Raw genomic sequence first — 26,723 nt, 5'->3', positions numbered from 1 at the left:
ATAACTACCCAGCAAAGATGTTTTATCCTACCTATGAGAGGTTTAAAAACAGTTGACTAACCTCAAGCTATCCTTATGTTAGCCTGGGGTATAATACAAAAACCTTAAAAATCAAAATTGACACAATTGAGTTCAAGTCCAGGTTCTATCACTTGGTAAATATGTGGCCCTCTGCTAGCCATTTAGCCCTCAACTTCAATTCCCTCATCTGTAAGATACGGACTAATCATAATTCCCACTTTCCAGTTTTCTGCTAGGTCTGAATAATGTTGTCACCATATGGTTTTACTGGGACAAGCTGTTTCATGTGACTGATTTGGAACTGTTCTGTTAGGTAGGGAGTGCTTTCATTCTGGAATGAATACATCCTTTCAAACTTCACTCGGTGAATATTAATCCCTCTGATATTTCCTTGCTGCTGGATATTGATCAAGTTATCAGTCACTAAGAGATGAGACTGGGTTTCTTTGTGAAGTGGAGATGGTCTGTTCTATTCTGGGTTATGGTGATGAAGATGTTTCATGGTAGAAAAAAAAAAAGTAAATCAATTTTATATTTTTATCTCACTGGTTATTGTAATATATGAGTTACTCAATCATAAACCCTTAGTTATTTTTCCTCATTTCAGTATAAAAAAGAAATACCTATCTCATTAATAAACGATCTCACTAACAGTATTGCCAGCATTTGAAAATATTCTCAAAACTTCAATCGGTTTTGATGGACATTAATATTTACATTACTTTTCCTTTAAAATTAATTAAAGGCAATTGTCAGACTTCCTATTATAGTTTCATGAAGATGATTTCTCTGATTTAAGTTGTTATGTAACAATAACATTTAAGTTTAAGTGTAAGTTAATGAAAAAAAACAAGAATTTGAGTAATTCAAAGATCACCTGTTTTAAAATGCCTGCTGCCATTTCATGGCTACAGTCGAAGATCACATGGAACTCCTTGCCTCTTTTCATTTCTTTCAGTAAGGGTTTTGCATCCTTTGTATCAGCAGGCAGTTGACGAATTTTAAGTCGAAGATTGTACCTTGATGGAGCTTTGATGAGCTCTTGCAAACGAATGAGACCTTTAATTAAAAAGAAAAAAATAAGGATAAATCAGAGTGGGTTATAGGATTACCAAGCAATCTAATTATGATGCATTAATTTATTATATATAGGTATATTTTGTAGTACAACCATTGAAATTCCTATTTCAACAAAAATCAAAGTCTTTTGTTAATTTTGCTATAACAATCATTTACCTTTTTTTTTTTTTTTGGTGGTACTGGGGATGGAACCCTATACTACCTTTGGGCTACACTCCCAGACATATTTTATATTTATTTGGAAACAGGGTACCTCTTATTTATTTATTTATTTATTTATTTATTTATTTATTTATTTATTTATTTATTTTGGTGGTTCTGGGGTTCCTCGAAACCCTTCTACTTCAAGGCTACACTCACAGACCTAATTTTGTACTTTTTTATTTGGAAACAGGGTCTCTTAAGCCAGCGTGGCTAGCTTCAAACCTGCACAATCCACCTGTCTCCACCTCCCAAGTGCGGGGATTACAAGCATGCACCACCACACCAGGCTCCAAATATTTAATTAATTATTTATTTATTTTGCAGTACTGGGGATTGAATCCAGGAGCATTCTACCTCCAAGCTACACTCTCAGCTCTATTTTTTATTCTTTGTTTTTGAAACAGGGTCTCACTATATTTATTATATATATTTGCTGTATATAATATATTTATATTTTAAAATAATATAAATACCTTATATAATAGGCATTTTCACAGTCTCAAAGTTTTTTAAATTAAAATAATATTAACTGTTTGGCACATAATGAAATAAAATTAGAAATTAATAACACTTTCAAAACTATAAAAATCATAGAGTCTCACTAAGTTGCAGAGGGACTCACTAAGTAGCTGAGGCTGGCCATGAACCTGTGATCCTCCTGTCTCATTTTAGTCTCTCAGCTACTGGGATTGTAAGCATATACCACCACACCCAGCTCTCAAATTTTCAAAAGTACTTTTCAAATTATATAACACATGATTGTAATATAATTAACACATAATTAACAAATTATAAAATACATGACTACAAGTTAAAATAATTTATATATATAAAAGAATTTAAAGTAGTCCTTTTCAATACTATAGCTCTATTCTCCAGGAAACTGTTGCCATTAATAGCTTGAAATATTGTTCTTCCATAATATTTTCCACATATACACATGCACATATGGATTAGTTTTACTTTGTATTATATGTTAATGTTTGTTTTGTGGCAATATTGTAAGGATCCTCACCAGCTAGTGGCTGATGTTCCAATTTGTCCTTAATGAACATTGTTTTTTTATCACATGCTTGTAATTTATATTTGAGTTTATTTAAAAACTCTGGTTACTTCTTTTGTTTTTGATTATAAACAATGATAAATACACATGCACACACAATTTGGTGCCTATGCACAAGTGAAATAACATTAATAAAATAGATTACGAATAGCCTAAGCCATTATTAATTATTTTAAGATCATTTTTGTGTTATTTGGTAGGTAATGTAAATATAAGTAAGTGTAAAGATAAGTAATGTAAATATACAAGTAAGTGTAACCTCAGATATTAGTAAAGCAAGTATTTTCCTAGAGAAGCAATTTCTGGTTATGTTAAAACATATTCAACTAATGAATCCATTTTACTTGGTCATAAAACTGTGATGCACTTTAAAATTATAGACAGAAGCCTGGCATTGTGGCTCACACTTGTAATCCCAGTACTTGGGAGGCTGAAACAGGTGAATCACAACTTCTCAGCCAGCCTCAGTTATTTAGTGGGACCCTGTTTCAAATAAACAACAAGTAGGGCTAGGAGGTGTTTGGAGGTAGAATGCCCATGGGTTCAATCCAGAGTTCCGTGTGTGTGTGTGTGTGTGTGTGTGTGTGTGTGTGTGTGTGTGTGTGAGAGAGAGAGAGAGAGAGAGAGAGAGAGAGAATGAGAGAGAGAGATTACTAAATTAATTTATTTTGTAGAATTTTCAAGTAATGAAACTAATTTTAGAAATGATACAAAAGACTCACTATATGAAAGAATATAAAAAGAACCAAATTAAGAAATTTAATTTTTGCCTCCTACTCTTCATCTTTGTTGGTATCCATTTTGTAAAATTACTGTGTATTTCTACTTTCCATGTTAAAATATTCTTCACTGATATAAGACTTATTTACATTTGTAAACAACTAATCTGGATCTCTTTTCCTCTCCATACTTAGAAACAGAAATGAAAATACACCTTATTAGGACAAATAATCTGTTCTTTATTAAAGTACAACATGAGATCTTGAGAATAAAAACCCAATTATAGGAATTTTAAACAAATAATAAATGTTTTGAATGTGGTAATTTTTATTTCCAATGTTATGTATCAATAAATATAGCACATATTGCAAATAATTTTAAAGATCCAGAATAATTGTTAAGAATGTACAGTGGTACTAAAAGAAAAAATTCTATGAATTGATTGAAAATTCAGATTATCCCTAAATTTTTCCTATTATGATTTATCAATTTCAAAAATATAATTGTAATTACACACTGATTATATACAATCTTAGTTGAATAAAGAAAATAAAGCCACCCTTGGACTACTGATCTCATGAGGTTTTGCAAGTCAAATGTAAGCTTGGAGGAGTAAGTTTACTATATGTAGGTGTTGGGTTTGAATCTCAGTTTAAAATTTACCAGGTACCACTCTGATAGAGGGCTAATATCCAGAATATACAAACAGCACAAAAGACTCTACACTAGCAAAACAAATAACCCAATCAAGAAATGGGCAACTTAATTGAATAGACACTTCACAAAAGAATAGATACAAATGGTCAATAGATACATGAAAAAATGTTCAACATCACTAGCCATCAGGGAGATGTAAATCAAAACTATGCTGAGATCCCATCTAACCCCAATCAGAGTGGCAAACATAAAGAAGTCGAATAACAACAAATGCTGGTGAAGATGCGGGGAAAGAGGAACTCTTTTACACTGTTGGTGGGAATGCAAGCTAGTTCATGCACTATGAAGATCAGTGTGCAGATTTATTAGAAAACTGAAAACAGATCCACTATATGATCCAGCTATACCACTCCTGGGTATCTTTCCAAAGGGGTTAAAATCAGAGAACTACAGTAACATATGCATACCCATGCTCATAGCAGCACAATTCATAATAGCCAAAATATGGAACCAACCCAGGTCTCCATCAACAGATAAATGGATTGCAAAATTATGAGAAATACACCCAATGGAATTATACTCAGCAATAATGAAGAACAAAATCATGTCATTCGCAAGAAGGTGGAAAGACCTGGAGAACATTATGTTAAGTGAGATCAGCCAAACAAAGAAAGAGAAGGGACTTGTATTTTCTCTAATATGCCCATACTAGGGAGTATTGGGGATACCAGAGGGACTCCAGATAATGGAGGAGAAACCTCAGCAAAGCCAGAAAGAAAGGGTGGGGGAGGAAGAAGGCTGAGGTTGATAATGGAGGAGCTACATTTGAATATGTGTATAAGTGTGAATGTAGCATAGTCAACCTGGACACTCATTGCTGGGGGGAGGGGAAGTGGGGGGAAGGAGAGGGCACCAAGCACAGACTGAATGTATGCCATTTTCAATATGATCAAAATATAATCTTGTTTAGCTTCATGCAGGGCTTTGATTTCCTTTGCTCTGAAATAAAATAAAACCATCTATGCTTTAACATGTAAAAGAGCGAAAAAGAAATTGGCATATTTTATACCCTCAGTAAATTTCAGTTTGTCACTATTGTTAAATTGGCCAACATGGGAAGAATATTTTTTGTTTATAAGAAAATCCTAGTTACTAAATTCACTTTTGGAAGATGATTTGACACTGATATAGATAGAAGATGTAGTATTAACATTAAAAAAATTTTTTTAAAGATTATCATGTTACCAAAGGAAAGGAAATGCATAGTTACAGATTAGCCCAATAGGTTTGGATTGAAAAAAACTCAACTAACTAAAAAGAGAAATATTCTGAATGATAACATCCACAAACAGTATTTGTAGAGTTCATCCCAAATATAAATACTGCCAAGGATTTTCAAGTTTCTTAAGAGCTTATGTGGATAGTTCATTGAGCCATCAGGTACAATAAATGTTTACTTATTCTCTTCACACATATACATCCCTGCTGGCATTAATGGAACAGATTTCAGTTTGCCAGCTTCCCTGGGGAAAGATACTGAAGAATGAAAAAAAAAAAATCACTGCTGCTAGTAGGAGCTGCCATCTCCTACTTGAGAATATGTGTGAAATGCTGTCTTCATTCATTCATTCAACATATATTTTGAGCATGTCTACCATGTGCAAGACACTATCTCATGGATAAATATAATGACTGAAGTAATTGTATTTATTCAGTTTTTAACTGTAGGAGATACACTTTGACTATGGCATTTTTATACAAAGATAGTTTCTATATTGCTTTTCACATCCAATTTTTTTGAGTAAAATTGGTTCAGCATTTCAATCAGATACGAAAAAAAAAAATCTAGAGAGCAATTTGAATTCTAAAGTAGAAGCACAATTGTTGAATTCCTGCTTCCACTGCCTGCACCAGGTACTTAGATTTTTCTCTTGGCTTCTAAGCTTTTATTGCTCCATTACATGATATTGTTTCTCATTTATTTTCATAGTTCTGTTCTTGATCCTTTGCCTTCCCCATTCTCTAACATTTCAGTAGAATCCTTGTCTGAATTTGATTATTTAAAGCACTTTGGGTGAATGGGAAAAAGCTGGCAAAATGGAAGATGCATTCAAAACATCTAAACAATGAATGTTTCTCCACCTAGTTTATATGGGCTATCTGATGGCATCCTTGAAGCATAATTTATGTGAATGGAGTTTTTATCCAAAAAAAAAAAATGAGCTTTAGCAGCAGCAACATCTCTTTGTTGTGGTATTGGTAGCAGTGGTAATGAAGATTGAATCTAGGGGCATTCTACCTCTGAACTACATCCCCACAGTCCTTTTCATTACTTTTTGTTTTTTGAAATAATGTCTTACTAAGTTGATGAGAGTTTGGGGCTGTTGCTGAAGCTATCCTCCAGCCTGCGATCCCCGCCTCAGCCTCCCAAGTAAGGTGATTGATTACAAGTGTACATACCCTGCTGCCAACATGCCTTTTAATCACAATATTAGCTATGCATTTCCTCTGTGGGTCTCTATTCATTTTTCTACCTTCCCAAATGATCTTCCTTTGCAGCATATCATGTTCTAAAATTTCAATATCTGAATATACTAACCTAATCAAACTCATCATTTATTAGCAAATACGCATGCTTTGTAAAAATAAAACATTATTTCATTCTTTAGAAAAAAATAATAGGGATGGGTTGGCATAGAGTCCTTCCCTGTATTTGTTTAGCTAAAAATAGAGAGCTAAAAGAACACATCTATTAGGTGACATAAAAGGGCAGAATCTATTTTGTTGAAAATGTGGTTAATACAAATAATTTGCAAACAACAATTTTTAGCAATATTATTTACTTTAACAAAATTTGGCACCTGGTTAAGTTCTTTAATGGCAGAGTAGAATATAACTCCTTAAACAGTCTTTTAATTAAATGCCCTCCTTTTCCCTAATGTAATTAGTTTATATAATGATAATATAAAAAGAAACAATTTGCATAGATGGGTTCCTAAAAATCTTTAACAGAGAAGAGTACCACATCACAATCATCTCCTTATTTTGGTAGATGAGTAACATTCTATCACCTCTAATTTCTTTGCTGAGAGTACATTATTATTTTTACTGTTTGCTGCTTTCACATACTTCAGTGGAAGCTTAAGTCATGTTTTTCTTTATGGTACAGGTACAGAGGCCTGGGCTGCTCTTTTCAAAAGTTGCCATCAATTTAGCTTTTAAGGAGAACCCAGAAGGAGCCATTTATGCACGCTCCAGCTGGCACTCTCTTCTAAAGAGATCAATCACACAACTTCTTCTGCAGGCCCATCCTCCCCTAGCCCCAGGAAGGGAGTCCCAGGTTTCCTCCCATACCCAGGTTTCCATTTCAGCAGCTACACAAACTAGTGCTTTGCCACCTGGCTTAATACCAGGCCTATTTATCATTTTAGTTAATGTGGTCTTTGTGCAAGCGCAGACTCACACCAAAATTCATTGTATAGTAAGCAATACAAAGAAAAGATTCCCCCATATTCAATGTTTCAGCTAAGAAAAAATAATTCACCAAGAGGCCAAAATATGTTATTTTGATGAATTATTTTTATTAGAATGTTTTATTTAGGCTATAGAAGCATTTTAAAGCAAACTAAACAGTGTACGCACACCAGTTATGGACTTTGCAATGTATAGTAATATTGTCAAAATATAGGAGATGATTATAATATGAAAATTAAATATGGTTTTGATAGGAGTTGTAGATTGCTATTCAAATAAATTCTGACTTTAAGTTTTTATTAGCTATCCTCTCTTGAGGGGAGGGTGGGTATGTTCAGTGCAGAGAAACAGAAAAGAGGACCCTTAATTTTAATATATTTTCTATATACTCAACTTCAAAAAGTCTATCTTTTGCAAGATTTCTTCCCTGAATTCTGGGCTTCTAAATTCACTCTCTTATTTGAAATCTGTGTAATAAATAACTAATCTTACCTAAAGCGGGTTCTGGCTTTTGCTGTTGGCTCCTGGCAGTTAATCTATAAAAAGCCCTGTCTGGTTGAGTATCTTTCTTTAAATAGGTAACCTTGCCCACATAGAATAGTCTAATGATGTAATTTGTTGTAAGGCTTTGGACCAAGTGGTATCAGCTGAACCTCTGTGGTGCAGATGATGATGACTCGGCCAACTGGGAGGCCAATCATGTCTATATTATCAAGTCTCAATACAAACTTTGGGTACCAAAGCTCAGGTGAGCTTGCCTGGTTGATAATAGTCTCTGCATATTGTTATACATTGTTGCCTGCAAAAGTTAGCACAGTCCCAAAAAACACTGGGAGAGGACAGCTGGGAGCTCTGAGTGTTGACCTTTCCTGGACTCTGCCTATGCCATCTGCTCTCAGCTCCTTCTTCTGTATTTTTGTTGTTGTTGTTGTTGTTGTTGTTGTTGTTTTGGTTTTCTTTTTGTTTGTTAGTTTGTTTTTCTGGTGGTACTGGGGTTGGAATCCAGGTGCATTCTACCTCCAAGCTACAGCCCCAGTCCTATTTTGTATTCTTTATTTTGAAACAGGGTCTCACTAAGTTGCAAAGGGCCTCACTAAGTAGCTGAGGCTGGCTGCAAACGGTGATCCTCCTGTTTCAGCCTCCCTAATGCTGAGATTACAAGCGTGCGTCACATCCGGCTTCTCAGCTCCTTTTAATCTATATCCTTTTGCTGTTTTAAGTTGTAACTGTGAGTATAACAGCTTTCAATGAATTTTTTTTAGTATTTCTCAGGAATTATCAAACTTGAGGATAATCTTTGTGACTACTGAATTTGCAATCTATGCCAGGAATTAGAGTAATTTTGGAGGTCCCTAAAATTTGCAATTAGTATTATAACAAAGGGTGGTCTCAGAGACTCCACAATAATGCTACATCTCTACTTTGATGTCAGTAGATACTGAAGACATATGCAAACTGGTGCTTCACCTATGTACCCTCAAGTTCTTCCTCCCTCAGTTATTCCCATCAAGAATTTATTTTTTATGTTTAATCAGATCAGAAACACTGGCATAATATTTGATTGCTTTATTTCTGGAAAACACCATCTCTCACATTCTAACAAATCTTTTCAGGTCTACTTTTAAAGTATTTCTGTAAAATGAGTGACTCTTACTTTTCCTAAAACAACAAACCAAGCTACCATAGTCTCTCAAATGGGTTACTGCAGGAACCTCCCAACTGGACCTTTGTTTATTTGCATAAACAGGAGTAACTCAAGTTTTGGAGAGTTTGTTTCAGTAATCTGTGGTGAATGTATTGCTCTAGATGCTTTTTTTGCAAGAAGGTAAAAAAGAAGAAGGTAGGAACATGCAGAAGCAGCCTTGGTGCAGGACTTAGGACCATGAAAAAAAAAAGCAAGGTGGAACCAAACTGAGTGGCCATTGAAATAAACAAATTTTAGATTAGACTCAATTCACAAAGATTCCAAAGCAGAGGTAGTTACTTTAAGAGAGAAACTTGAGACTCTCTAGGCCTAGTAGAGGTAGTAAATGACTTTAAAAAACACATTCATCCAAAGAAAGCAGTACATGAAACAGTGAACAGAAAGTACCCAACTCCTACAACGTGCTGTCTTTGTCCAACAGCCAACATGGGCTCCAGACCACTCCAAGGAGCATCTGCCAGCTCACAGCTAGGACTGAAACATGCAACACATTTATAATTCCATGAAGAAATGCTGAAAAAGGCAAGGGCTGCAAGTCTATTACTTCTAAAGTCAATACCAAAATGTGCTATCTCTATTCTTCTTTTATCAATATAAAGAAAGGAATTGCACGCTTATTAAAAATATTCATTTGATCATATCACAGAGTCAAACCCCTTCGGTTTCTAAAGGTTCAGGGTCTCAATTCAGTGGGTGCTAAAGTCAACTTTCTATCCAGACTGCTTCGGTTTGTGAGAAGCTAATAAAGTTAATGTTGCATTTTAGTTCATTTTCTTTGTCTATCATAATTAAGATGGCTTGCATCTCTATCAAAAGAGAAATGAGCACATTACTGACTAATTCAAGTGCTTTGCTCACACAGAACACCACACTCTTGGTAATGGCTTTGTCTTAAGCTGACCCAGGGAATAGACGCATCCTATCCTATAATTTTTCTTCGCCAAGTCATATAGCTGCTGCGTGTGGCTTATGCCTGTTGTAATAAGATAGAGCAGGTAAAAAGCTGAACAGTTTAATGAAAAGGCAGTTGTATTTGTCAAGACTCTCTTGGTAACATGTTCAGATTCAATTCAGACTACAATGAACAAAAAAAGCAGCTTACTGTCTCCTATACCTAAGAAATAAATGCCAGGAATCTTTCTCTGTGGCTCAGTTTTCTTTCCTTCTGTGTTTCCCCCATTACCTCTTCACCTTTTCTGATTTGCTGATGACACAGATGACCAATACAACCTCACAGTCATCTAAAGTCAAAGCTGCTCTATTATTTCTCATGAAACTAGTACCTTTTTAAGTGGAAAGGGGATTGATATCAGTACCAACTAATTAGACTAGGACAACAGGCACAATCCGGGGACATCCTGGGTAAACCAGGAGTTTCACACACTCCTCTTCCTTCTCAGCACACTTGGAACTTCATCACATACCCTTCATCACCTGCTCTCCTGGCAATGTTCCTGACCCACCCCCAGTGGGACCAACACACCTCATTGTTCAATTCTGATGGCTACATTGCAGGCTCCTTTGTTTCCTGACAGCCGTCTCAGACATATACCTGTCTCTCTGTCACTCCCCTGCCCTCTCAGCTTGTGATAACCCAACTTCGGCTCTCCAGACGGTGGCTGATTAGGTAGCCCGCTGTCCTTTAATCCCCACTTGTGACCAGGTCAGTGCAGTTATGAAGCAGCAAATGATCCTTCACAGCTCTTACGCTGGCTCTGTCCCAGGATGCTACTGTTATTGGTTTTATTCTGCCACCTAATACATCAAATGTGATTTAAAGTTGACATTGACAAAATAGCTTAAGAAGCTTTTAGGTGGTTGTGCTCATGACTAACAATAATTATCAGAACTACTATTTGTTTGGTGAGAATGCTGAGAAGAATATGACTCCTTAGGAACTTGGATTATCCTTTAGCTTTGTTCCTTGTCCCAGAAAAAAATACTATTAGCCCCAAAGCTTTCAATAATCGTGTTCATTGAACATACATTTTATGTTATGAATGGCTGAAGGATGTGAATATATCATGGACATATGACAGCATGTACTATATGTTTTTAACTGGGATGCAGAAGTGAAATACACAACCATAAAGAGTAAGTATTTGCCACTTATAAGGTTATAGGTAGTGAGAAGACAGATGTGCAAATAATTTTTCTACAATTAATTATGTGCAATATCCTGGGTATCTCTAAAGCACAATGGAAGTAGCCGGAACACAATGTCTTTGATTGGGAAGACAATTAGTAGGTGAACCAGGATCGGTAGATGTTAGAGAAGGAAGAAACAGTATATATAAAACTTCATAAGATTGGGTGTAATGGCACATTCCTATTATCCTAGTGTAGGAGGATTGAAAGTTTGAGACCAGCGTCTGCAACTTCATGAGACTTTCTGCAACCCTCCTTCAAAAATAAAATAAAATAGAACTGGGGATGTAGCTCAGAGAATGCCCTATGTGGTTCAGTCCCCAGCATCACAAAAGAAACAACATCAACAACATGATAGGAGAGTAAGAGAAGCTCAAAAAGTTTTGAGATTCAAATATTAGCTGTGAAATCATACGAGATGAGGCTGGATCAGTAGTGGGTAAAAACCACTTAAGAAAAGCATCAAATTAAATTGTGCTTTCTAAGTGAAGGCGCACCATAGTTACAAGCATTTTTAAACAGTTTTCTCTTGCGTATGTAGAAAAAGAGAATATAGATCAGGTATGGTGGTGCACACTTGTAATCCCAGTACTTGTGAGGCTGACACAGGAGGATCACAGTTTGAGGTCAGCCTCAGATACTTAATGAGGCTCTCTGAAACTTAGCTAGACCTGTTTCAAAATAAAGAATAAAATGTAGGACTGGGGTTGTACCTCAGTGGTAGAATTACCCTGGGTTCCATCCCCAGTACCACAAAAAATATAAGAAAAAGAAAAGGAATCTAACAAAAATCTAGGAGGTTTCATAAAACCCAATTGTAGGAATTCAGTTCTTCCTTAAAAAAAAAAAGAGTAGGAATGAGGCTATTAAGTTACCTTTCACTTTTGTTCTTTTTTGTGAGTCTGCTTAATTCTTTTTTTAAACAACTGCACCAGTTTTCTTTGCTTCATAGTTTATGCAGAAGACAAGGCTATCTTTCAGCTCTTGAGTTTACTCAAGTTTACAGAAAACAACTAGTCTATCTCTGTGCCAATTCCAAATTCTTACAAGAGAGAATCTAATTGGACCGGATAATTTAACTCTTACTCCAGTAAGTTGTAGCCAGAAATATGTTCTTACCTCAAAGGATGAACATCACTGCCTGGACCCCATCTCTGAGGGATAGAAACTTGGGATGCTTTGTAAGTTATATATTCTGCCTTTGTCCAGGAACAATCACAGAAAAAACTAAGAAGAATGATATTGTGAAACCGAAGCAACTCCATTTGTTTCCTCCGCCATTTTGTAACTAAGTTCCAATAAGCTCCCCTTGCCTCCCTCCCCCCTAATATAGAGTTGTTTGTGCAATGTTTAAAACATGTGGTTCTTGTTAAACAGGATCTAGCTAACCACAACATTCTGGTTGGCCTCAGTAATCACCACACATGACTCGCAGCTGTGTGTTCCCACCCTAGCCTCCTGCTAACACCTCATTGGCGGCTGTATTTGGCTTGCTTGCAGTAGCTTGCATGGTGATTGGGTTAATATGAAATGTGTAAGAATCTGATTGGTCCCTTGTTATTATTAGAGGTTAATGTTGCCTGGCTTGGGTTCATTCTTACAGCCAAACTTCTGTGCTGAGGGTTTCACCACTGAATAAAGGCTTCAACTGGCACATACTCTTGGACTTTTAAGTCATTTCTCACTGTACCTGCATACAACAATATGAACAAATATTTCTGCTGAAAGATTACCTGAATGATACTTCTAAGGATGTATTTCTGAGAGGTAAACTAAAAGATATTGAAATAGTTCAAGATATTAATTCAAAGGAGGTCATCTTGTATTTTATCATTTATTCACATAAATGAGAGGAGAGCAAGAGAATTCTTATGTTCCCCTCCATTCTAAATATTACTGATGTTCTACCGTGTATGTGTGTGTGTGTATCCATATATATATACACACACATATGCATATATATTCTTTATTATTTATTTCTCGGGGAACAAAATATATTATAAGACAATTTAAACACAATATTAACTATAGTAATATTCACTAAAATTTTGAATTTTATCTTTAGCTCAAAAGATTGTTGGATTGCTCTGAAACATGCTACATTGCTCAGATAAGAGTCTCACATGAATCAAGATTATGAAACTGACCCTAGAACTAGAAATCAAATCTATTAAGTTGTAATGAAAAATATAACTGTTATAGGTATGGCATTACTTAAATTTCATGGCTGTTGAATTCTCAAGATATACAAGAAACCATATCATTGTGATGTGATTTGTTTGGAATCAAACAAATGATATTGGCTCAATGAATATAACAGATCATAGATAAGATATATTGAAGGATTGTGTTGTATCCACAAAAACTCTACAAAGATGTCATATTGTCATCTCCAATTTTCAGATGAAATAAAGACACTAATCTGAGATATTACTTTCAAAGCCCATAATTATTAAGTGTCAAGGCCAGATTTAAATGCTAGAGTTTTTTGTTCAAAGTCACAGTGCAATTTTATATCCACAGTGCAACATGGCTGATCTTATTAGTACTAAAAATTAAAAATCTACTTACCATTAAAATTGTTTGACAAGTGTCATCTTTGTCTTACTCTATAAGACTCCTTTTTAAGGAAGACTAATATCTAGAATATACAAAGAACTTAAAAACCTAAAACTAAAAATGAATGATTCCATAAAAAATGGGCAATTGAACTGAACAGAAACTTCTCAAAGAAAGAAATATAAATAGCCAATAAATACATTAAAAAATGTTCAACATCACTAGCAATCAGAAAAAGAAAAGTACACTGAGATTCCACCTAACTCCAGTTAGAATGGCAATCATCAAGAATAGAAACATTAATAAATGCTGATGAAGATGTGGGGAAATAGGAACCCTATGCACTGATGTTGGAATTGCAAATTAGTAAAGCCACTATGAAGATCAGTTTGGAAGTTCCTTAGAAGACAAGGTATGGAACCTCCATTTGACATAGGTATAGCACTCCTGGGTATCCTTCTAAAGGAATTGAAGTCAGAATATTAGAGTTACACATTCCTACTCATGTTCTTCATGGTTATAGCAGCACAATTCAAAATAGTCAAATTACAGAACCAATCAGGGTATCCATCATGGATGACTGGGATATGAAACTTTTGTGTCTACAAACAAAGAAATTTTACTCAGCCATAAAGAACAAAATTATGTCACTTGTAAGAAAATGGTTAGAACTCAAGAACACTCTGCTAAGTGAGATTGGCTAGTCTCAAGAAGTGAAGCATCATGTTTGTTCTTACATGTGAATGTCAGAGAAAAACTTGAAAACAAAAGAGATTTTAAATAAATGAGGAGAGATATCAGTAAATAGTGAAAGGGGATTTGGAGAGGGAAGGGAGAGGAAGGAGAATTGATGAAAGAATCAGTTCAAACAACCCTATGTGTATTTATAAAGCTATCAATACCAATTTCAATATTAGGAATGGGGAGGGTGAGAGAAATGGGCAGAATCTGGAAGGAAATGCGTCAGGTGCTATGAAGCAGATGCTATTATAAAAACATAGAAAGAGTATGTTATTATCCCACTAAACCTCTATGCATGTATGTTTCTATCACTCTAAGTCTCACTATGATGTATGGTAGGGCTGCAATACACCAATAAAATTATATTAAAAAATGAAAGTTGAACATTTGACTCTGACTTATCTTTCCTGTACTGGAAATTAAAACCAAGAACCATTCTACCTCTGAACGACACCCTCCCCCAGTCCTAATTAACTTTATTTTGAAATAGGGTCTAAGTTGCCGAGGGCCTAAATTGCTAAGGCTGCCCTCAGCCTGCCATATAGTGGAATTATAGGAATGCACCCACCACCATGCCCAGCTCCTTACGTTTGTTTTGTTGTTGTTGTTGTTGTTGTTGTTGTTGTTGTTGTTGTTATTTTGTTTTGTTTTGTTTTGTTGGTACTGGGCATGGAACTCAGAAGCATTCTACCTCCGAGTTACACCCCCAGCTCTATTTTATTCTTTACTTTGAAACAGAGTCTCATTAAGTTGTGGAGGGCCTCACTAAGTAGATGAGGCTGGCTGCAAATCTGCTATTCTCCCGTCTCAGCCTCCCAGGTACTGGGATTATAAGCATGCACCACCACTCCCACTCCTTATCCTCTTTTTGCTGGACATATTCTTTCATCTTCTTAGGCTATGTTGGTTCCTTCAGTTAGGATAACACATCTTGCCTACCTGGAAGGTCTTCTCTGTCTTTTACTGATGCTTTGCAACTTTCATTATCACTCATTATGAGTTGACTTCACAGTTTGAACTCTCTGAGGGCAATTTAATTTTCAGGTGTTTCTAAAATACTTTATCCCTCTTCCGGGAAGATGGCGACCAAGAAAAGCGGGGCTTAAGAGCCCTGCTAACAACCAATCTCCATTACCACAAAACCAGCGCCTTTCATAGCCAGAAAACACCATCACCAGAAAAACAAAAAAACCACCAGGCTCCAGAGAGAAAGCGGACTGAGAACAGAGCTCAGGGCCACAGAGGAGACACACGCGCCCGAGGACGCGGCAGCAGCGCCATACTGCCGGCGGCAGCGGCAAATTCATCGGACGGCTACAGCAAGCCAAGGTGAGCCGCTGCAGAACAGCCAGGCAGGATCTTTCGGCGCAGAGAGGATTTAAAGCTCCCAGTGGCTGAGCTCAGCACACGCTGCAGGGATTCAGAGTGGAAATCAAAACCAGAGAAGAAAAAATACGCCAGCCTCATGGCCAAGGGCGTGGCTGCGGTGCCATATTGCCACCGCCGGCGGCAGCAGCAGTGAATTCGCCGAATCCAGTACAGCTACATCTGCGTACTCAAGAACAGTGAGTCAAATTGCGGGCCACAGAGGAGAAATCCCAGTACTGTACTCCCTGGGATTTGACCCAGTGGGGGAGGGGCGGTGGCAGAGATATCACACCATAGGAGAACGTGCAACCTGGCACCCCCCACAGTCTAAAGCAGCCTCTATCAACTCTCTGGGTCGGAGACTCTGTGATAAAACCCAGTAAAGGAGTAGTGGGGTCTGAGATACTACTGACTCGAGATCCAGAACACCTTAAGTGAAGTCATAGTGACCCAAGGGAAGAACCCAGAGAAGGCACAAGCATCCGAAATCATGGGAAAGAGGAATAATACTGGAGCAATGAATACCGCCCACAACCCCACAACATCAGAACCCGATAAAACAGAAAATCAGAGATTTCTAGAAGATCAAATCAGGAAAATAACTGTAGAAATAATAGAGGTGCTTCGAAAAGAACTCAGAGAGAGCCAAAAAGAGATAAAGGATGCAATTAATGAAGTAAAGGCCTCAATTCAAAGCACAAACAACCGATTAGAACACATGGAGAACAGAATCTCGCTCTTAGAAGATGAGCAATCCAAAAATGAATGCATAGTTTCTAATCTAGAAAAAAATATCCGACAGCAGGAATCTGACATTGAAGAAATATGGGCCCATCTTAAGAGAGCTAACCTAAGAATAATTGGAATAGAGGAGGGAAAAGAAAGTGAAACCAAAGGGATCAACAATCTCTTCAAGGAAGTAATAGCAGAAAATTTTCCAAACATAGAGCAAGAGGTTGATACACAGGTCCAGGAAACTTATAGAACTCCCTTTAGACAGGATCGGAGAAGAGGATCCCCATGCCACATAATTGTCAAAATGACCAATGTGGAAGCCAAGCAGAGAATCTTAAAGGCAACAAAAACAAAGGGCCAAGTGACATTCAGAGGCAAACCAATTAGAATAACTCCAGACTTCCCAAACCAAGTCATGAGAGCCAGAAGGGCTTGGAGTAACATATTCCAAACTCTGAAAGAAAACAACTTCCAGCCAAAAATTTCCTATCCAGCAAAACTTTCTATCAAATTAGATGGAGAAATAAGAAGCTTCCATGACAAACAGAAACTGAAGGAATTTATGTTTTCAAAACCAGCGCTAGAGAAAATACTCAAAGAGATTAACTACAAAGAAGAAATAGGTAACACTCACCAGAACCAGAGAAACAAGATTTTCCATCCAACAGACAACTAAGATTGGTTATCTGTGGAGATTCATTATTTATGTTAGTCTTTTACCTATCTCTAAATTGTATTGTTTGCCTTTATTGTTGCTAACTTTTAGGATTTCTAGTTGGGATATTAATATACCTTCAGATATAACATTTGGAAATATTTTATCCCATTCTATTAGTAACTTTTAACTCTGTTTACATTGTCTTTGGATATACAATATTTTTTTTTATTTTTTAGGGAGTTTGTATATTCTTCTGTTGCCTGTGCCATTGAAATCATATCCAAGAAATCACTGCCAATTTCAATGTTGTGAGGTTTTATGACCCGGATTTTCTCCTAAAAGTTTATAGTCTTAAGATTTATATTTAGGTCTTTTATCTATTTTGAGTTAATACTTGTATGTGGGATTAGGTAAGGGTCTAATTTTATTCTTTTCCATGTAATTATTATTTTTCAACAATATTTAGTTAAAAGAATATTATTTCCACCACCAAATGTTCGTGGAAACCTTGTCAAAAATAACTTGACAATATAGGGAAGAATTTAGCTCTAGGCTTGTATTTAACTCCAATGGTTTATATATCTGCCTTTAGAACAGTACTACACTGCTTCAATTATTGTAGCTTTATATGGTTTGAAATCAGAAAATATATATCTGCTAGCTTTGTTCTTCTTCAAGATCGTTTTGGGTATCTAGAATTCATATTCCATATTAGGATTGATTTTTTTCTGAAAAATAAATATATAAATATATGATAGTTTCACCAAAAAAACAGAAAAAAATATGCTCTGGTAAGAAAGAAAGCAAAAAGAAATATTGAAATGTTATCTTTAAATCATCAAAAGCTTGGCATCAGACAAATGAAACTGTTATGTGAGATTATCATTTTTAATTTTGAATATTGCTATAATACTAGATGTCAACCACTAAGCCAAGCATGGGAGGGAGGGATGGGGAGAGAATGGGGTGGGGATTGGGTGGGGACTGACTGGGCAATGTGTGCATGTATGTCTACAAAAGTTTGTATCCCACTATGATGTATGAATACAGTGCACCAATAAAATAAAATTAAAAAAAATAAAAAAAATAAAAAATAAATAAAATACTTTATCCCCCAACTATTACAATCACAATTAAATTGTACTGCAAGTTGAATTTTATCTGCCCATGAGTTTGGGTGTTATAACTATTATGTTTTCTGTCTACTAGTCATACAAATGTAAAATTGAGGCTTGTAAGCATAAAGCATAAATCTTCATTAAAAATTCTAAAACTATTTTAGAGTTCAAACTTTTATATATTTTTAATATGTATTCCTTTGACATTTTTCTCTTTTATCTTTCTGCTTGTCATTCACCATTTCTATTATTTTTAAAATCCATGGCATATTTTCCAGTAAATCAGCTAAGATTTCATTCTTAATAATATAAGAGAGTGGCATATAAATCCTTCCCACACAGTAAATTGATACACTACATAGCTTCTGTTACAACTGATAATAAGTGATAATTTCTTGTTATTTTACATGATACTCTTGAGTATATGGGCTAGTTGGCACCACTCCCACATATATTAGAATTTTCATAAATTGCTCCTTGCTCTTATTCTTTACCAATATCTTGACATGTCTTCTATTTAATAACTTAAATGTATGTGTATGTCCCATTAGAATCCATTCTAAATCTTAAAATGAAAGAAAATAATAAACAATTACGTGTTTTATGTAACTTTAGTAATTTATTAAAGAATGATACTTGATAATATTTTGCCACTTGATGAGAATTTTTGTTTTAGTGAATAAAATTGAGGTGAAAATATTTGAGCAAATTAAAAATTAAGTAATTTTTTTTACTTAAATCTATGAACTGAATTAGGAAGGACTGCTGTGTTTCTTTTTGCCAAGCCTCTCATAATGTCTGGATAATTCTTTTGCCTTAAGAAGAATATTTAGCCACTTATATGATGCATGGAATAGGTTCTTTTAAAAAGTTTCTGATCTACCAGAAATCAATGTGTTTGACTTTCTGGGCAGAACACAGACAATAGTTCATAATTTCCAACCTAAAATATGCTTAGCAGTTTTCTTATATGTGAATGTATTTGTAACTTCTTGGACAGTTGAAGGAAACTTATGAACTTGAGATTTATGGAAGGGAATGGACATTAAATGAATACCTTAAAATCAAAGGTATTCCGAAAATTGTTAACATTTTGTTATCCATTGAGAATTAACAAGGACCACTGATCTGTCATTTATTTTGTTTAGTTATAGATGTTGCATCATATTAAAAGGCCAATGTTAATAAGACCAGAATACTCAGTACCCATACTTACATATGTCAACTTCTTGATGCGATTTAAAACTACAGTAAAATAATGTAAAATCATCAAGACAAGAGCAAGCTCCAGGTAGCATGCAAAGTGAGTAGTGGGGACTGAGAGCAAAGGTGAACAGGAGAGTGGGTCAGGCATGCAGAATCATTCAGAAAGCAGAAGAGGAGAGCTGGTGTCAGAGTTCTTGCACAGAGGCCCGAGTAGATCCACAACCAGTCCTCAGCCATGAGATTTATTGACACTTTGAATGGAAAATAAAATACTTCTATGTAAGTTGAAAGTTGCCAAGCTAAAATAGAAAGCAAATGGTAGTAGCAGGATAGCCCTTTCCTCCAAATAAAAGCCTAAATCCAAGTTATATATAAACATGACAAGATTGTCATGTTTATATATATCCAATCCAAGTCATAGGACATTAAGCAAATTAGTGGTGAGCCATAAGTGATCAGTCCTCACTCCAGTTGAAGGCTGAAAACAAAGTCAAATGAAATAAACCCACACTAGAATCCCAGCTGTCTCATTACATAGTTGTGGATAGTAGGGGATCACTATGACATGCAATAACCTTGATTTCAGAGTAAGAGATAAACTCTAAGCCCTATTTATACAATTCAGAGCATCTATTAAGCTACCTTCAATGATACTCACAAAATTTTGACATTACGTATTTATTCAATTATTGTAAACATTTATTAAGCAACTGCTATGAAATAAACCCAAGCTGCTATAGTTTGAATTATTTATTTATTTGGTACTAGGGATTAACATAAGAGTGCATTCTATCTCCAAGCTACGTCCCCAGACCTTTTTATTTTTTAATCTTGAAACCGGGTCTTACTAAGTTGCTGAAGCTAGCCTCAAACCTATAATCTTTCAGTTCTTAGTCTTCCAAGTACTGGGGTTACAGATGGATGCTACCATGATTCGCTTGTAGTTTGGATCTTGAATGTTCCTCAAAGCCCCATGAGTTACAGGCTTTGTCTCTAGAGTGTCACTACTGAAAGAAAGAAAAACCTTCAAGACATGGGGCTTAAAAGGAGATCGTCATCCAGGCATGATAGCACATGCTTGTAATCCCAGTACTTGGGAGGCTCAGACAGGAGGATCACATGTTTGTGGCCAGCATCAGTTACTTAGTGAGGTCCTCTGCAACTTAGACCATATTTCAAAATAAAAAATAAAAAAATAGGGCTGGGGGTTTAGCTTAACTCAGAGGTAGAATGCCCCTAGGTTCAATTCCCAGTACCAAACAAAACAAAACAACAACAAAAAACGAGATCTTGAGTTCATTTGAAGGCGTACCATGGAAGGACACAGTAAGACCTGGTACCTTCCTCTCTCTCTGTCCTTGTCCTCTGGCCTAAAAGTGGGTAGTTTTGCTCTTTCCTTCCTTCTTGCCATGATGTGTCAGCTCAACACAGGATTAAAGCAACAGAAGCCAACAAATCACAGAACTTCCAAAACCGTTAGCCAAAATAAACCTTTAGTCTTCATGAATTGATCATCTCAGGTGTTAGCTGTAGTGATGGAAGGGTAACACACTATCCTAGAAACACAGAATGCCATGGAAATCAAGATGATAGGGACATCACAATTTCAAGGAGAAAATGTATGAAGTGTAGGATAGTTCAAGAAGTACTAATAAAAAAAAGGTAAGTCAGATAAAGTTTTTCAGTAGAAGGATATTTTTTAGAATATGAATTTGTTTTATCTTATTTTATTTTATTAGTCCTGGAGCAGGGACACTCTACCACTGAGCCCTCTCCTTTTTTATGTTTTTATTTTGAGAGAGTGTCTTACTAAATTACTCAGGCTGGCCTTGAACTTATGATCCTCCAGTCTCAGCTTCCTGAGTAGCTGAGATTACCGGTATGGGATTGCAGGTGTCTATCTGATTTAAAGTGAAATTTTAAAGAACCCTGTTTTAAAAGGCAAAGAGGGGAGTTTGACTCTAAGACAAGAGAAAAAAAAAATGTTTCAGGCAGAAGGAACTTGATGCACCAGGGCACTGGTGAGCAGGCAGCATGGTGACTTTGAGGACATCTAAATGGTTCAGTTTTCCTGACCTTGAACAAGGAGGAAATACAGTGGTGAGAGCCTCTGTGTAGGGAGGGCTAGTAAGCTGCTCTGTGGCCCCAGATAAGCAAGGCTGATGGCTCAGAAAGTCAGACCCTAGAAGTTAAGGAAGTTAGATGTGTGAGGTATGTTGTCAGGCAAGCTGTTGAAGAACTCACAGGGTCTCATGTTCTGATGGGTAGTCTGGCATGGAGCTCATTAGCACTGCCTGGAGCAAGTACTGATGACTCAGAGAGTGCAGAAGGAATCAACTGTGTGACCCATGAGGATCCTCCCCACCAGCAGGCTCTATTTTCACTCCTTGACTCTACTCACCAAATGAAGGCAACTTCTGCATATCTTGACATTTAACCAAATAAAACTTATAGGTGTCAGTTTTACAGAAACTTTAGTGGGAAAAACAAGGGGGAGGCTTCAAAAGACAAATCACACCGTACTATAAAAATCCTCAGGTGTCTCTTCTTGGAGAAGTTCCCCACAGTATCTTCTTCCCCTCATGCATTTTCCAATGCTGTGCCTCTTTCCTATGGCAAACATAAACTTCATCTGGAATTCTTAGCCTTAAGGACCAGCTGACAAATCTACTCTGGGGACCCACCTCTTGTTTCTCTCCTTTGGGGACACTGCTATGCTACTTGCTATGAAATACAGTAATGACTTTATACTTTCAGGGTTGGCCACATTTTTCTAAATCCTGCATCATCCCATATTTCTTTCACTGTTTCATTCCCCTAACAATACAAATATACTGTTATTTATTTAATTTTAAATGAATTTTGTCTTGCCCATATTTCTCTAGTTATCTAAAGCCTAATTTCTCCATCTCCCTTCATAGGAAAGTTTCTAGAAAGAGTTGTCTATATTCAGTTTCTAATATTTTGTTTCCTATCTTAGTTCAAGCTACTATTACAAAGTACCATAGATTAGATGGTTTATAAACAAGGTAAATTTTCTTCTCACAGTTCTGGATGTTGGAAGTCTGAGATCAGGGCACCTGCATTGTAGAGTTATGCCAAGGACTTTTTTGGATCTTCACAAGGTTGAAGAGGAGTAAGCTACTGTTCTGGTTTTGTTCCATAAGGACACTGTTCCCATTTGTAAGGAATCGACCATGAAGATATTCTTAGATTTCAATGGACCTACCTCTAAAAACCACACATTGGAATGAGAATTTCAACATAAATTGTGGGTGCACAAATATTCAGTTCCTTATTTATCACATTCTTATTTAATCTCATTCTAATCAGTCTCTTGTCTTCATCACTCTGGTGAAACGACTGCTTTTGAGATTACCAGTGACCGTCTGGGATGCTAAGAACCCAGAAGTGTTCAAGTGGAAGCTTACATGCCACTTGAGAACTCACAATATTATCTCTTGCTACTTTGATATGATTCCTTCACTTGAATTTCAAGATACCCCATATTCTTTGTTTTTTTTTTCTTATCTCATTGGAAATTTCATTTCATCTCCCATACTCCTCTTTTTACACTCACTTCTGTAGCAATATCACTCAATTTCATGACTGTGTGTGTGTGTGTGTGTGTGTGTGTGTGTGTGTGTATCAGAGAGGGGGAGAGGGAGAGAGAGAAAGAGACAGACACTAGGAAATAAACCCAGGGACGTTCTGCCCCTGAGCTACTCCTCAGCCCTTTTTTTAAAAAAAAGAAAAAAGTTGCTGAGGGTGGCCTCACAACTATGATTCTCTTGTCTCATTCATACAAATACTTGGACTACAGGCACATGCCACCATGCCTGGCTCAGTTTTGTGACTTCAATACTGCTCACAAATGAATATTCAAGCCCAGACCATACTGGATTTCTAGGTTCTTACATAGCCAATGACTTCCTCTATCACATCTGCACTCCAGTGTTAGATCCCCTAACTTAACTTTTCCAAAATTATACTCTGCTTTTCGCACAGTCTTCCCTGTAAGCTGAGAGCAATTCTGTTCTCTAAATTCCCACACTGGAGTAGAGCCTTTGCCTGGAATGGTCCTCTGCTATTTGTCTTTATGGCTTGTTTTCAACCACATTGGCTATCCTATTTAAAATTGTAGGTCTTTCCTCTTATGCTTCTAATTCCTCATACATTGCTCTATTTTTTTCTGTTGTACTTATTACATTTTAACTTTGTGTGTGTGTGGGGGGGAGGGGATTAAACCCAGATGCATTTTACCATTGAGCTACACCTCCAGCCCAATTTTATTTCTTATTTGGAAACAGTGACTTGTTAAGTTGCTTAGAGTCTCACTGCTTACTGAGGCTGTCCTAGAACCTTCAATCCTACCACATTTTCTAGCTTATTGATTTTTTTCATTCTGTGTCTCCCTCCACTAGAATATAGATTCCATGGAGGCAGACATTTTTGCCTGATTAATTCTTAGCTATAGCACACGTGATTAGAGCATGTCAAACACATGGTAGATATTCAAATCCATTTGTTGAATGAATGACATAGCAGGACATGATCTTTAATCTTGAGAAACTTGCAATCCATTTGGGAAAACAAATTATAGTTTTCACTTTAAAAAAAAATGAATGTCTTTTAGTACCAGGCAGAATGTGCCAAGTGAAAAGTGAGTAGAATAGACCCAAAGTGCTAGGGCATTGTTTTTTCTACGGATTCAGAAGACTGGGCTCAATTTGAATAATTCATTCAGGGAGAAAATTGATCATAATCTAGGAAAGTGAAGATGGGAATAAAACATTTTAGATGACAGCAATTTAGGGCTGCAATGCCATTTCATTTCTGAATTTAAAAAGAGCTATTTGTTGCAAAAAAGATTATATATATATATATATATATATATATATATATATATATATCAAGAAGAGATCTTTCTTCTTTGTCTACAGTAGTGCAAAACAATGCTTCACTAATAGAACTTTTAGTTAATTCATATGCAATAGCTGTTACTAGGTGCTGAGGGAGGGATATACAGAAGGATAGAAGAAACTCATCTGTAAGCCCCATTTCAAGTCAGATTTTTTCAAGTCAGTTAACTGCAAAATTCAGGGGGCAGGGAATTAAAATAGTTACTTAGAAACAAAGAGAAAAATAAAAATGGGCCAAGGGAAAAGCTTTTAGCAAATGTGAAAAACTCATGCTGGCACTGATGATGGGCCACTTAGGAGTGATTATTTCTAATGGAGTGAAGAGGGGCAGCGGGCGCTGAGAGGTGCAGGCTGGAGTCTCCTCAAAGAGGCCCTGGGCTTGCTGACTGTCACTGTGTCTTGGGGCTTGGACTGATTTTCCTCTAATATGCTCCACCCCCTCCATCAACTGTTCCTGGGTACTGCTGATTAGGAGATGAAACAGCTTTTTAGTTTAGCTTCCTTTGTTCACTGAGTATTTTTTGACATGGGAAGTTTGGGGCTAAACTGAAAAAAAAAAAAAATCGATCAGTTTTACATTTTCCCCAAGACTCCTTCTCTTATTCCTTCCTTGACCTCTGGTGCTTCAGAAACCACATGGAGTGCATGTTTTTTTCCTTCCCCTCTGTCCAAACAGCAGAAGGTGTATATCTGGTTGTTTAGACTGATAAACATACTAGTCACTTTCTAATATGCTTTCTCTCTTGAAATTTTTAGTACTGTTGACCTTTACAGTTATAGCCTGAAAAATGTTATCTGCTCTGCAAGGTGAATTCAAGTACCTGAATTTATCCTACAAATGGGTCCAACTTGATTTTCAGGGTTTTTTTTTTTGTTTGTTTGTTTGTTTTTAGCCAAAGAAACAATTTGGTTCTTCTTGGAAGCCTGTTTCAAAGAGCTGGTGCAGGAACATGAGACACTCCCGAAAGATCTAGGGATGGCAAGGGGCTATTGTGTCTTTCACTTCTCCATGGTCTCTGCTCAGATCACATACTGAAGTCTCCCTAGCTCACCCTCCTCCTCCTCCTCCTTATAATATAAGAAATTTATTTATTTATTTATTTATTTATTTATTTATTTATTTATTTATTTATTGGTATTTGGGGTAGAACCCAGGGGTATTCTACCTCTAACTACACCCCAGCCCTATTTTTTATTCTTTATTTTTTGAAACAGGGTCTCACTGAGTTGCAAAGAGCCTCACTAAGTAACTGAGGCTGCCCTTGAACCATGATCCTTTCTCAACCTTCCAAATGCTGGGATTACAAGCATGTGCCACCATGCCCTGCTAATGACATCTCTTCTTCCCTTTTTCAGCCACTTTTGTCAGCTGTCACTAAGCCTGGACTCAATCTCTAGGCTGTCTCCATCCTTAGCTGATATCTGGTCCAATTTTCCTGACCCTGCCCTGAAACACAGTAACACAGTAACTTTTCCTGTGCCTTGAACATTTGTAAACTCGTTTTCTTTTTTGCTATAAATCACCAAGCATGTTTTGGGGAGGGCATACAGAGAAAATGGGGAAGATACCAAGTCCTAATAATTTATAGGAATACAGGCAATATATTGTAGTGTGCCCCTTCATATGGACTAGGATCATCCACAAGAGTAGGGCTGGTTAACTATATAACTAGCTATTGATCATTGCCTATGGGGAAGATAGTCATTTAACAGTTTGGATATAAAGCAAACCTACAATAAATATAATGGTAGAATAGCTACAGCATGGACTTTAGATTGAGTTAAATTAAGTCCTGTGTGATTCCCGAGCAATTTATAGAACTTCTTTTATTTCTATGCTCTCTGTAGTTTATCTGTGCTTCCTGCAAGTATTAAATAAGATGAAGAAATAAAATAAGTAACACTTGCTACCACTGCAATTATGTCCCTTATTGCTTATCTGTTTTTGTCTCAAGACCTGAACTTTCTTAAGGGAAGAGAGAAGAAAGGCTCTCATATGCTTCTGGGAAGGGGATGATTCTAGCAGCTATTCATAACATTTAGTCCCTTCTAATCTAACTATAAAATATTTTAAAAAATAGTTTTTTAACTCAGTAAATGCATAGGTCACAGGTTGATAACCACCTTTCAGTTCAGAGACCAAGCTTAATTTATCATATACATATTTCTTTTCATTAAGAAGGACAAATTGTATAATGTATGATATTTGGCTTGCATCTTTAAAACAAAATTAGAAATAGTTTCAAGGCAAGTTTTCTACACAATTTCCAGAGAAAACATAACTAAATGAAAATATTTCTACATAGTTATGAATTTATAGGGGTTACAACCTGAGGTTTCTGAT

The 26,723-nt window shown here is 36.3% G+C and overlaps 1 protein-coding gene across 3 annotated transcripts in view; it reads right to left on the bottom strand.

The window, feature by feature from the left end:
• GRIK2 (glutamate ionotropic receptor kainate type subunit 2) overlaps positions 1-26,723 on the bottom strand; it is a gene marked incomplete at both ends in the record, with an annotated part of 700,362 nt that overhangs the window by 418,989 nt on the left and 254,650 nt on the right. For all 3 annotated transcript variants that reach the window (XM_080700516.1, XM_080700517.1, XM_080700518.1), the window contains one exon: positions 899-1,080. In XM_080700516.1, coding sequence (XP_080556642.1) covers positions 899-1,080 — 182 coding nt within the window. The remainder of the gene's footprint in view (positions 1-898; positions 1,081-26,723) is intronic.

This window comes from Muscardinus avellanarius (genome assembly GCF_963383645.1).
Source record: "Muscardinus avellanarius genome assembly, chromosome: 8".
Taxonomy (NCBI): domain Eukaryota; kingdom Metazoa; phylum Chordata; class Mammalia; order Rodentia; family Gliridae; genus Muscardinus; species Muscardinus avellanarius.
Note: the sequence above shows the minus strand (reverse complement) of the source record. Positions and strands in the feature narration are given on the sequence as shown.